The sequence below is a fragment of the Rattus rattus genome, chromosome 10, assembly GCF_011064425.1.
Source record: "Rattus rattus isolate New Zealand chromosome 10, Rrattus_CSIRO_v1, whole genome shotgun sequence".
Lineage (NCBI taxonomy): Eukaryota > Metazoa > Chordata > Mammalia > Rodentia > Muridae > Rattus > Rattus rattus.
In genome coordinates this window covers 26,177,351-26,191,823 of record NC_046163.1, presented here as the reverse complement: position 1 = coordinate 26,191,823, position 14,473 = coordinate 26,177,351, and the positions used below count along the sequence as shown (strand labels likewise).

At 34.7% G+C, this 14,473-nt stretch overlaps 1 protein-coding gene across 3 annotated transcripts in view; it reads right to left on the bottom strand.

The window, feature by feature from the left end:
* Positions 1–14,473, bottom strand: part of Brinp3 (BMP/retinoic acid inducible neural specific 3) — a 400,303-nt gene that overhangs the window by 208,672 nt on the left and 177,158 nt on the right. For all 3 annotated transcript variants that reach the window (XM_032914782.1, XM_032914783.1, XM_032914784.1), the window contains exon 3: positions 3,744–3,934. In XM_032914782.1, the coding sequence (XP_032770673.1) occupies positions 3,744–3,934 (191 nt within the window). The remainder of the gene's footprint in view (positions 1–3,743; positions 3,935–14,473) is intronic.

The following is a 14,473-nucleotide window of genomic DNA, read 5'->3' as shown; positions in this document are numbered from 1 at the left end:
ACTTGGTATGCATTCATTGATAAGTGGATATTAGCCAAAAAGCTTGAGTTACCCAAGATGCAATCCACAGACCACAGGAAGCTCAAGAAGAAGGATGACCAAAATGCAGATGCTCCCACTCCTTCTTAAAAGGGGAGAATAATATCCATGGAGGGGGATAAGGAAACAAAGTTAGAGCAGCAACTCAAGGAATGGCCATTCAGAGCCTGACCCACATGTGGCCCATGTATATACAGCCACCAAAACTAGATATGATTCATGAAGCTAAAAAATGCTGGTCTGAAAGGGACCAGATATAGATCTCTTCTGAGAGACAAGCATGCCCAATACAGAGGTCATTGCTAGCAGCAAACCACTAAACTGAGAATAGGAGCCCTTTGAAAGAATTGCTGGAGCTTGCAACCCCATAAATACAACAATGCCAACCAACCAGAGCTTCCAGGGACTAAACCACTACCGAAAGACTATACATGGACTGACCCAGGGCTCCAACTGCATATGTAGCAGAGAAAAGCCTTGTTAGTGCAGCAGGGGAAGTAGAAAACCTTGGTCCTGCCAAGGTTGGACCCCCAGTGCAGGGGAAAATGGGGGGGGCAATAAGGGGGATGTATATGGGGAATACCCATATTGGGGAGGGGAAAGGGAAGGAATGGGGGCTTATGGACAGGAAACCGGGAAGGGGAATAACGTTTGAAATGTTAGTAAATATATCTAATAAAAAATAAAGAAAAAAAAAGAAAAAAGATAAAGAAAAGTCCATGACCTTTAATTTCAAGGTTTTTTTTTTCCATTATTGGGAAGTTGGGATACGGATTTCAATTCCAGGAGCTTAAGCAATTAGTGAAGATGACTTACACATAAATGAAGCACATACGTGAGAGAAAAAGTAGTCATCAGGAATTATTGTAGCCTTGAACTGCATTTTAAATCAGAAAGCTGTATTGCTTCCTGCTTAATGTCTTATTGTTGTTCAAAATGTCAACATGTCTTTACAAATTTGCCACTTTTTTTATGATGCCACACAACTTTTAAGATTTGTTTTTCCATAGAGGTCAACATTGGCACAGACATTGGGGCCCTGTCACTGATTCTTAAATTGGTTTAAGTAGTAACAATATTCTAAAAATGCCGCTTCTTCTAACCTATAAATATTAATTGTCTTTTGATTGCTTTGTTAATTTAATTATTATCAAAACCAAAACAATAAAAAAAACCAAGACACTAAACAAAATGAACGATTCATATTATAAAAGTAAAGAAATAATTAAGTAAAAAAAACAAAATTTGAAAAACATATTAACGATGTTTTTCTACAGTAGCCACATGTCCTTTTGTTTTCTCTAAATGTAAACTCGATTTTTTACAAAGGAATTATTCTAGCTACTCTGCTTTGCTGCTAAAGGAGTAAGGAAGCCTTATGTATGCCTTTAATTATTCAATTTCTTAAAAGTAGAAGTTAGAGAAACAATGTTACTTTCATACTTCAGATTTTATTATTACATTATTAATTACTAATATTACAAAGCATAATAGACACAGATTATTCAAAATCATAATTGTGGTAATATTTTACATTTTTACTCATATATACATATCCATATGGATATATGAAAATATACATATGCACACAAAATATAGTGAAACATAAATGTCACACATATTGAAATTGAAATATATGCTGCAAAAGCAGGGCTTGCCAAACATTTGAAAAAGTTCACTTGATGTTGCTCTTCCCCTAACTATAAGACAAATATAAAAATCATAGAGAATGTTAAAGAAATGTTAATGTCTTCTGTCAGTTTAAAGGGGAGACAAATGGAATTTGGAATATATTTATTGTCTCTATTTGCTATTTGTTTAGTACTTACCTAGGAACGAGGGAATGGGGGAGTTGCATGCACATTCAATGGCTTGTTATTTGTGCCCACCATTTGCATGCTGCACTTTGAGTATCATGACGTGGCATGATAGTCTGACTTCCTGAAACTATGAGACAGCTCTATCCTTTCCCAATCAACCCATGCTTTACATGCCCTTTCCTAGGATCCGGATTCTCTTTAATTAAGATTTTTGTAAAGTTCACCTATTTTATATTTTTTCCTTTCACTTATGATTAGAAATCCATTATCATCTATAATTGTCATAAGTCTTATATTTTTCAGAAAACTATGCAATGTTGGACTCCTGGTATAATTCCATTCAGTTATTTAATGAACAAATAGTTTAAGAAAAGCCTACCTTGTAGCAAAAATTACAGAGTGAAAAAATGACAAACTGTTTTTAAAAGTAAGCACAAAAGAGGTCATAAAAAATTAACTAATAAACCAAGTATTTTTGAATCAGTATAGTTTCTGTGAACAAGGGAAATGATGATAAGATAATACAGAATAATGAGGTTTACTGTTCTCAGATGACACTGACACCGTGTATCTCACTTGGCACCTAAGATACTTATATTTAAGCAATAAATTAAAGGGCTCTGGAGCTAAAATATATATTAAGAAGAATCACACATGATGTTTGAGATGAAATCTAGCTCGTGATCTGTAATTTGGGATTTATAAACCACAGGAAGATTCTATTTTATGGTGTGTGCCAACTTAGTAACTCCCACTAAAACAAGGCTCATATATTGTCTCAAGTTGTCAAATATACTGCATGAAGAATGAACCACAGAAGACTTCTATGATAAATTTTAGAGACTTTCATCTATGTGATGATTTGCTGTAAGTATCACACCTACAAGGTGAAGACTTAGGGATATATTCTGAAATAACTATCTGCCTGAATTTCTGACAGACTGGTTTGGGAGACCAAGAACAACAACAACAAAGAAAAAGACTTATCCTGTATTGTTAAGACCTGAGAAGAAACAGTTTTCTACAGAATAGACACTATTAGCACAGTCACCTTTTGTGATTCATGGGAAAAAGGAAGAACATACTCTTCCCTTAGCTTGTTTATCCAAATTATTCAACCAGTCTCATAATAAAACCAAAAATACCAATTTCTACAGTGTACATTCTAACTTGTGGAAAACAGGTAAATAATTGAAAAGTCTTTTTATGAAAAATACCATAGTTCATTTCTTACTTATTATCTCCTTAAACATCCTTCAGGATCATTCAAATATCCTGCGGAATGAAGATACTGCTGAATCTTAATTACATCGCTAAGCTCATGTTCAACTATGCTTAATAGTAGGTTTCATAATCTTACTAATATACAAAATTAGTGCATGACTTAATTTTAAGATTAATAATCTGCTTTTATATTATTCTCATTTCTGAAATCAGAGGTCAAGTATAGGCTACTAAAATAGCAGTTTTAAAATATTACAGAAATTTACCACATACTCCAAGAAATCATTAGTTTTCTCTGTTACCAGATGTGATGCCCTTCACCTGCATTGAAACTGTTTATTTTGAAAACATAATTTACCATATCAATTTATATATACATATATATATACACACCCCCATACACACACACACACACACACACACACACACACACACACATTTTATGTATATTGAATCTCTAAGCAGTTTTTAGGAAGATAGCAAGGAATTCTCTCATCATTAAAGTGAGTGTATTGTAGAAGGTATTAACTGATCACTTCATCAACATTTTTGATAATGAAGAGTTTCTACAGCAGTGATATGGATTAAATGCTTCTCTGCAGTAAATATACAGTTTTATTTACAGGCAAATACAAGCACAGATATTTCAAAGTCTCCTACCTCCCAGAGTAGCTGATAGCAAGAAATGAGTCCCATATTTCTTGATAAGATTTTCTGTGATTTGCTGAAGGGTAGGTCGTCGTCCCAAAAGCCTTATATTGCGGAAGAATTCAGGGGCAAGAGGCAGAGGAGAGCCAAGGAAATTTCTTCTCTCAACTGCAAGGTTATTTACCTTCCAACGGCCAAACTCCCTGAAAAGCAAATTTATTTTTATTCACAACTGTACAATCTAAGTGTTTTCATTCAAAAAGTTATCTTGGTAGGTTAACTGGGCCACTCATTATAATGACTGCAGCTTATATGCCAGGATATATACTTAGAAGAGAGCACACTTATAATTCACTTAACTAGAATTCTTCCTTAAACACAACTCACAGTAACAGCAATATGGAACTGAAATTGAATACCTTCCCAAGGACATGAATATGTAACAAAGGATTGCCTTGTCTGGCATCAATGGAAAGGAAGCCCCATGGTCCTGTGGAGGCTTGATAACCCAGAGTAGGGGAATGCTAGGGCACTAAGGTAGAAGTGGGTATGCAGGTGAGGAAGCACCCTCATAGGGGCAGGGGGAGAGGCTTGGGGGTTTGTGGAGGGAAAACTGGGAAGGAGGATAACATTTGAAATGTAAATAAATAAAATAATCAATAAAAAATGAAAAAAGAAAAATAAAAACTAAGATAATATATTGTGCAAATTTCAATAAAAATGATTATTTTGACCATTCCCAAGATATCTTTCCAATTCATGTTACAATAGAAAACCTTCAAATTTAAGGATATTAGAATTGGAAGGTTTACTTTTTGTCATCAAAAGGAACAATTGTAATGCTGATCATTTTAGTTTCTTCTTTATAAAACTCATTGTATGCAATATATTCAACTTCTCTTCAAATGATTTTTTTCATGATGCATAAATTGGTAGCTAAATTGACAATGACAGAAATGTCAAGTAAAGTTATTACAAGATGTACATTAAAATATTACCCTTCCAGTCACCATATGTGCCCAAAGCTGTGGCTATTCCACAGGCCTCTGACAAAAAACCTGCCTGTAAGAGAGCTGGTCTGCCAGGAGTTCTCTTCCTCCTAAGCCCACAGCCCACAGAGCGGAACACAGTTTCTCTTCATTGACTGTAAAAGGAGAAACACTCCAGGAGCACTTGGGGCTCAGGAACCTCAGGGAGATGAGGACCAGACCCTTCCTGTATCCATTTGCACCCAGAGCTAGGGCCATCCCACAGCTCTCGGACCCAAAACCTGCTCAGGAGAGATGATCTGCAAGGAGCAATCTCACTCCAAAGGTCACAGGCTCACAAGCCCGCAGGCCCATAGCAGGGACAAGCTTCAGTCAGAGACAGCAAGAACAACTAACATCAGAGATAACCAGATGGGGAGAGGCAAGCACAAGAACCTAAGCAACAGAAACCAAAACTACTCTGTCATTGTCAGATCCCAGGTCTACCACCAAAGCAAACACTGGATATCCCAAGATACCAGAAAAGCATGATTTGTATTTAAAATCACATCTCATGATGTTGTTAAACAACTTTTTTAAAGTTTTCAATGTTTATTATTACGCACTTTGAATTCTTGCTTCACTAAAATTCTACTTTCAGTCTTTATAGTCACTTCCTGTGGAGATTTATTTAGTCCCTGTGCCCTCACAGCTTTGTCAGAGGTGTAACTTATATAATAAAAAGGACATAAATAACTCTCTTAAAGAAATATGGGGGAGCCCCATTAAACAAGTAGAAATACTTGAAGAGGAAATACAAAATTCCCTTAAAGAATGACAGGAAAACACAACCAAATAGGTGAAGGAAATGGACAAAAAACATGAAGAATCTAAAAAAGGGAAGAGAAGTAATAAAGAAATAACAGAGAGAGACAACCCTGGAGATAGATAACTTAGGAAAGAGATCAGGGGTAGACACAAGTATCAATAACAGAATACAGAGATTGAAGAGAGAATCTCAGGGGCAGAAGATACCATAGAAAACATTGTCAAAATATTCGAAGAAAATGCAAAAAACAAATAGCTCCTAACCCAAAACATCCAGGAAATCCAGGGCACAATGAGAAGACCAAACCTAAGGATAATAGGTATAGAAGAGAACGAAGATTCCCAACTTAAAGGGCCAGTTAATATCTTCACCAAAATTATAGAAACTTCCCTAAACTAAAAAAAGAGATGCCCATTGTCTGAAAGAAGCCTACAGAAACTCCAAACAGATTGGACCAGAAAAGAACTTTCTCCCATCACATAATAATTAAAACACCAAATACAGAAAACAAAGAAATAATATTAAAAGCAGTAAGGGAAAAAGGTTAAGTAGCATATAAAGGCAGACCTATCAGAATTACACCAGACTTCCCACCAGAGACTATGAAAGCCAAAAGATCGTAGGCAGATGTCATACAGACACTAAGAGAACACAAATGCCAGCCCAGGTTCCTATATCCAGCAAAATTCTCAATTACCATAGATAGAGAAACCAAAATATTCCATGACAAAACCAAATTTACACAATATCTTTCCACAAATCTAGCACTACAAAAGATAATAAATGAAAAACTCCAAAACATAGAGGGGGAACTACACCCTAGAAAAGCATAAAGGTAATCTTTTTACAAGAAACCCAACAGAAGAGAGCCACACAAACATAATTCCACCTGTACCAACAAAAATAACAGAAAATAGTCAGTATTTCTTACTATCTCTTAATGTCAGTGAACACAATTTCCCAATTAAAACACATGGATTAAGACTGGTTATGTAAATAGGACCTAGCATTTTGCTGGATACTGGAAGCATACCTCAGTGACAAAGATAGACACAACCTCAAAATAAAAGGATGGGAAATTTTTTTCCAAGCAAATGGTCCCAAGAAACAAGCTGGAGTAGCCGTTCTAACATCAAATAAAATTGACTTTCAAACAAAAGTTACAAATAAAACAAAACAAAACAAACAAACAAACAAAAAAAACCTTACACAATGACACTTCATACCCATCAAAGGAACAGTCTACCAAGATGAACTCTCAATTCTGAACATCTATGCTCCAAAGGCAAGGGCACACACATTCATAAAAGAAAGTTTACTAAAGCTAAAAGCATACATTGCACTACACAAAATAACAGTAGGAGACTTCAACAGACCACTCTCATCAATGGACAGAATATGGAACAAGAAACTAAACAAAGACACTGAAACTAACAGAAGTTACTAACTAGATGGATTTAAAAAACATCTATAGAACATTTCATTCCAGAACAAAAAAATATGCCTTCTTCTCAGCATCTAATGGTACCTTCTCAAAAATTCACAAAACAGGTCTCAATAGATACAAGGAGATTGAAATAATCCCATGCATTCCATCAGATTACCATGGACTAAGGTTGGTCTTCAATAACAACAAAACCAACAGAAAGTCCACATACACATGGAAGCTGAACAATGCTCTACTCAGTGACAACTTGGTCAAAGAAGAAATAAGGAAATAAAGACTTTTTAGAACTTAATGAAAATGAAGGAACAGCATACAAAAACTTAGTATGGGATACAATGGAAGCAGTGCTAAGAGGAAAACTCTTAGTCCTAAGTGTCTCCAAAAGAACTAGAGATAGCATACACTAACAGCTTGGCAGCACATGTGTAAAGCTCTAGAACAAATAGAAGCCAATTTACCCAAGAGGAGTAGACAGCCTTAACTAATCAAGCCCAGAGCTGAAATCAATGAAGAAGAAACAAAAAGAACTAGACAAAAATCAAACAAACCGGAAGGATGGTTCTCACAAGGACATATCCAAATTAACAAAATCAGAAATGAAGAGGGATAAATAACAATAGAAACTGAGGAAATTAAAAAAATATATCAGATTGTATTACAAAAGCATATACTCAACGAAACTGGAAAATCTGGATTAAATGGACAATTTTCTACACAAATACCAGGTGCCAATGTTAAACCAGGACCAGATAAACCATCTAAACATTCCCATTACCCCTAAAGTAATAGAAGTCATTAAAAGTCTCCAAACCAAAAAACAAAACAAAACAAAATAAAACAAATAACAAACAAAAACCCAAAACCAAAAAACAAACAAACAAACAAAAAAGCCCCCGGACCAGATTGGTTTAGTGCAGAATTCTATGAGACCTTCAAAGAAGACCTAATAGCAATACTCTTCAAATTATTACCACAAATAGAAACATAAAGAACACAACCCGATTCATTCTTTGAAGCACAATTACAAGTATAACTAAACCACATAAAGACCCTACAAAGAAAGAGAACTTAAGACCAATTTTTCTCATGAATATTGATGAAAAAAATCAATAAAAAATTCTCACAAACTTAACCCAAGAACACATCTAAACAATCATTCAACATGATCAAGTAAGCTTCATCCCAGGAATGAAAGAATGGTTCAATATATGGAAATCCATCAAAATAATCCACTATATAAACAAACTCAAGGAAAAAAAATGACATGACCATTCCATTATATGCTAAGGAAGCATTCGACAAAATTCAACACCATTCATGATAAAAGTCTTGGAACAATCAGAAAGTCAAGGCCCATGCATAAACATAGTAATAGTAAAATACAGCAAACCAGTAGCCAACATCAAACTAAATGGAGAGAAGCTTGAAGCAATCCCAGTAAAATCAGGGACTAGACAAAGCTGCAAACTCTCTTCCTATCAATTAAATATTAGTACTTGAAGTCCTAGCCAGAACAATTAGGCGACAAAAGGAGATTAAAGGGATACAAATTGGCAAAGAAGAAGTCAAAATAACACTATTTGCAGATGATATGATAGTATACTTAAGTGACCCCAAAAGTTCCATCCGAGAACCACTAAGCCTGATAAACACCTTCAACAAAGTTGCTGCATATACAATTAACTCAAACAAATCAGTACCCTTCCTCTACTCAAAGAAAAAAACAGTTTGAGAAAGAAATTAAGGAAATAACACCTTCACAATAGCCACAAATGATATAAAATACTTTGGTGTGACATTAACCAAACAAGTGAAAGATCTCTATCACCAGAACGCATAGTTGCTGAAGAAAGAAATCGAAGATCTCAGAAGATGGGAAGATCTTCCATGCTCATGAATTGAGAGGATTAATATAGAAAAATGCCCATTTTGCCAAAAGCAATGTACAGATTCAATGCAATCTCCATCAAAATCCCAACTCAATTTTTCATGGAGTTAGAAAGAACAATTTGCAAATTCATTTGGAATCACAAATAACCCAGGATAGCGAAAACTATCCTCAACAATGAAAGAACTTATGGTGGAATCACCATCCTTGACCTCAAGCAGTATTACAGAGCAATAGTGATAAAAAAATGTATGATATTGGTACAAAGATAGGCAGGTAGATCAATGGAATAGAATTGAAGACCCAAAAATGAACCCACACACCTATAATCACTTGATCTTTGACAAAGGAGCCAAAACCATCCAATGACAGAAAGATAGCATTTTCAACCAGTGGTACTGGTTCAACTGGATGTCAGCATGTAGAAGAATGAAAATCAATCCATTCTTATATTTTTGTACAAAGCTCAAGTCCATTTGGACCAAAGACCTCCACCTAAAACCAGATACAATGCAACTAATAGAAGAGATAGTGGGGAAGAGCCTCTAATACATAGGCACAGAGGAAATTTTCTTGAACAGAACACCAATGGCTTATGCTCTAAGATCAAGAATCAACAAATGGGAACTTATAAAATTGCAAAGCTTCTGTAAGACAAAGGACACTGTCAATAGGACAAAATGGCATCCAACAGATTGGGAAAATCTTTCATCTCATAAAGGGCCAAGAACTCAAGTTAGACCTAGAGAATCAAATAATCTTATTAAAAATGAGCAGGGCTGGGGATTTAGCTCAGTAGTCAGAGCGCCACCTAGAAGCGGGGCCCCAAGGTTGGTCCCAGCTCAAAAAAAAAAAAAAAAAAAAGAACTAAAAAAATGAGTACAGAGTTAAAAAAAGAATTCTCAACTGAGGATTACAAAATAGCTGAGAAGAACCAAAAGATATGTTCAACATCCTTAGTCATCAGGAAAATGCAAATCAAAACAACCCTGAGATACCACCTCACATCGGTCAGAACAACAAAGATCAAAAATACAGGCGGCAGTAGGTGCTGGGAGGATTTGGAGGAATAGGAATCGTCTTCCATTTTTGGTGGGATTGCATGCTGTAAACTGGAAATCAGTCTGGCAGTTCCTCAGAAAATTGGACATAATTCTACCTTAGGACCCAGCTCTACCACTCCTGGGCATACACCCAAAAGATGCTCCAACATAAAACAAGAACACATATTCCACTACGTTCATAGCAGCCTTATTTATAACAGCCAGAAGCTGGAAAGAATGCAGTTGCCCCTCAACAGAGGAATGGATTCAGAATATGTGATACATTTACATAATGAAGTACTCAGCTATTAGAAACAATGACTACATGAAATTCTTAGGCTAATGAACAGAACTAAAAAATAGCATGGTGAGTGAGGTAAACCAGTCACAAAATAACATACATGGTATGCACTCACTGATAAGTGACATATATGTATCCTGAGAGGCTCTTCCAGAGCCCTACTGATAGAGATGAGGATGATTGCAGTTAACCATTGGACTGAACATGGGGACCCCAAAGGAGGAGATAGACAAAACACCAATGGAGCTATCAACTGATAGGAAGAACAACAATAGGATCCAACCAGGCCACCAAAGCTCCCAGGAACTAAATGAGTACAAAATGGAGGGACCCAAGACTCTAGCACAGATGTAGCAGAGCATGGCATTGTCCAGCCTCAATAGGAGGAAAAGCCCTCTGTCCTGTGAAGGCTCATTTTTCCTATATAGGGTTATCCCAGTTCATTGAGGTTGGAGTGGATGTGTGGGAGGGAGAGCATCCTCACAGAAGCAGGGGGAGGGAGGAAAGGGGATAACATTTGAAATATAAATATATAAAATTCCAAGATTAGTAAAATATAAAAATATTTGCATATTTAGCTTCAGTTAAGTCAAACAGAAATATAGGAAAATACTATTGTGAAGTAGATAAACTGATATTACATTATCCAGATTATTTTTAAGTAGAGAAGCTATTGATTTACATTTGTATTTCTTACAAAAATGCTTCAGTATGTCAGACATAAAAATGCATGATACAAGATATTGGTAAAGAATAAATCCTACCATTTCACCCATTGTTGTACAATTTCCTATCTAGTGGAGTGACTAAATGAAACAAGTAAGACATAGACTTATATTTTACAATAGTCACGTAACATGTTCAGAGAACTACATAGCTCGTTTCCACTAACAGTCGATGGTATGGTGGGGCTGTCCTATTTTTTTAATTAATTGCCATGGAAAGAAACTCTAGAAAGGAACTATGTAAGGCAAAACTCAAAGGAGAAAGGACTGCTCAACAAAGAGAAGGACTTACACAGGTTAATGAGCGACAATGTAGACACTTTTAGGACTAAGAGGTCGAACCCCCGCCTTCCTTACTGCATATATTATCCAAATGTGTTTTAAAATACCTAATCTTGGAAAAATAATTATAAGACCAGATTCACTAAGGAAAAAGGAGAAGGCATTGTCCCAAACATAAATTAATAAATTTTCTTAACTTTAGGAAATCTTACTAACTTGCCTATGAGAACATTTAAAAGGTTTTAAACAAGGATGCTTCAATGTGAGCTCTTAAACTCAGCAGTTATTAAGATCCTTGATTTCTACTCCAGAGTTCCTGGTTAATGGCATGTTAGGTGGAAATTACTTTATACATTTAAAAACAATAAATTTAGCATTTTAGTATTATATGTTGATTATATGCATGGGGAATTCATTATACAACTTGTCCATATGTGCATAACATCATTTTTATCTTTATTTGCCCTCTTCTGGCTCCAATCTGTCCTACTTGCCTTAATCTCAAATGCTCCCCCTTTACATTCATGCTTCTTCTGTCTTTAAAACTTAATTCTACACATATTTCTTTTAACATTTTTCACTTCCCTGCAAATTGCATTATTCTCTTCTTTATTGCTAATAATAAAGAAAACTGCAAATTTCGCTGTTTAAGGAACTACAGTGTGAAGAAAATTGCTGTCTATATAATTTGGTATAGTCTTCTCAAAATCCATTCATTATGCAGTCTTCTATTAAACACATGGCCTTTAACAATTGGTTTTGTTATAATATTAAACACACGCATGTGCTAATGTGCACATACACACATACACACACACACACACGTCTTTTTACCTAATCTTCAGTTGATGTCAATATTCTTATATTATAAAATTTTCTTGTACAAAAGTTTTGCCTGAATATTTTCATATTATAAACACATAGTGCAGTTGAATGTGTAGAGATATTCATTTAAATACTTTAAAGTGAGATAATTTTAAATAAAATATTTATCTCGCTCAATATATCAATAAGATGTCATAATAACAACATGAGAAGTTATTTGTTAAGCAATGATATGGACATATTCTCACTCTTTAAAGTATATCTTTATAACAGATGCTTACCAACTACAAATTGTAGCTTTGTATTCAGCAATAAGAAATTAAATCCTGTTTCTGTGACAACTGGAACTGAAGATGATAAAATTAGGTAGAACATAGCAGACAGAGAAAGGCAAAAATCACATGACCTCACTCATGCAAAATATTGTTTCAAAGTTGATTACATATAAATAAAAGAATTCCAGCAAAAAGCTGGAGAACAAAAGGGAAGTCTTGGGTGATATTGGACAGTAGCTACTACTGAGAGAAGAAGTATCTCGATACTTAAGGTAAAATATAATCTGAGAAGCTGCAGAAAGAATTTTTAAATGATGAATATTTGAGGAGGTTAAAATGTCTATCCTGATTCAGACATATTTTTTAATGTAGTCATACGTGAAAATGAAAGAGCACATGGTAGCCCATAAACATGTCTGATGGTTGTACTTACATTATAACCTAAAATAGTATATTTAATTTAAGCAAAGTGCAATTAAACTTGCACTTGAGGAATATACTGAGATATATGAGTATTTCTTATTTACATTTCGACTGTTATTCACTTTCCCGGTTTCCGGGCCAACATCCCCCTAACCCCCCCCCCTCCCCTTCCCCATCCTCCCCCCATTACCGCCCTCCACCCAACGATCATGTTCACTGGGGGGGGGGGTCAGTCTTGGCAGGACCAAGGTCTTCTCAATTCACTTTTTATCATTTATTTTGGACAAAACATACCTTTAACCTTGATCATTATTTTTTTCTCAATGTCACGTACCAAAAGAAGGATACACCATATATATATATATATATATATATATATATATATACACAAATACATATACATATACACATATACACAAAGATTAACTTAGTATCCAAGTAATGTACATGAAGAGTCTGATAAAATAATACACAATTATATACTTAATATTTTTAATATATGTAGAAAAATAGAAATTGAGATTATCTAATTGGTCTCTTATTTCTACTTAGAAATATTTGTAGTGTAAAGATACAAAATATCTTGTACTCTCTGTAATGCTTTTCTGGCAATTCAGATAATTTTTTAAAAAAAAATCCTGATAGGAGATGATAAAAGAAAACATTCTAAATATGGAAATTGTCTTTGGACTACAAACTACTCTGAGAAAATTGTGAATATCCACTGTTTCCTTCTTGGGCCTGGGATCAGTAGGCATCTGCTACTGTTCCCTAAAACAATTGTAGGTTTATTTGACCAGTACTTGAATGTATTACATCAATCGATTTTACTTTTCTAATACAATTATGGACACAGATTATTCATCAACATAACTTTGCAGATTGAAGCAACTTGCATGGATTAAAAATAAACATAGTCACGTAAAGTCATGTAGACTAAAGCTTTTGTTATTTTTCCTGTTCGTTTGTTCTCTAGAAATATATTCAGTTTCATCACAGATCATTTTGACACCAGAAAAAAATGCAAGAATCAAATTGGAAGTTAATATCTGTACATGAATTGGAAGTGTGAGAGTGAAGTGTTAATTTCTCTCTCATGAAGCAACAACGGTGACTCTACCATCTACCATAATTTCTTCAAACAAAGCCAGGTCATGCTCTATGAAAAACATGGAAAATGTGGGATTACATATGATTATTAACATGGGAATGCTTTACCTAAGATCATCTCAGAATTCAATCTAGATGTTGCATACCTGAGAAAATAACATTCCGAAAACTTACTAAGTCCTTCATTATTTCTTAGAGACTACACAGATTCTAACTATTCTAATTCTTTAAAAGAAAGAGCTACAATGATTAGAATTTAATATATATCAGCCCCTTTAGAAGCACAACTATTCTATAAAGTAAAAAACCTTAACCAGTTCAAACACAACACTTCCTTGAAATGGCTATTCTGGATCTAAGAATCCTCTATTAGTTCATTAGTGACATGGTTACTTGCTAAGTATTCTGACTTGCAATATCTATTCTTGCATATGCATACATTTATTTACCTCCAATGTCAACTATGGTTTTATTACTACTCATCTTATGATACTTTGGAATAAAAGAATGCACAATGAAAATACATTGTAGTTAAAGTCATACAACTTCCACATCACCATTGCCCTCCTGTATTCATACCTAAATTTTATATCAAAAATACTCACTGAAATTTCAGTTTCAGATTT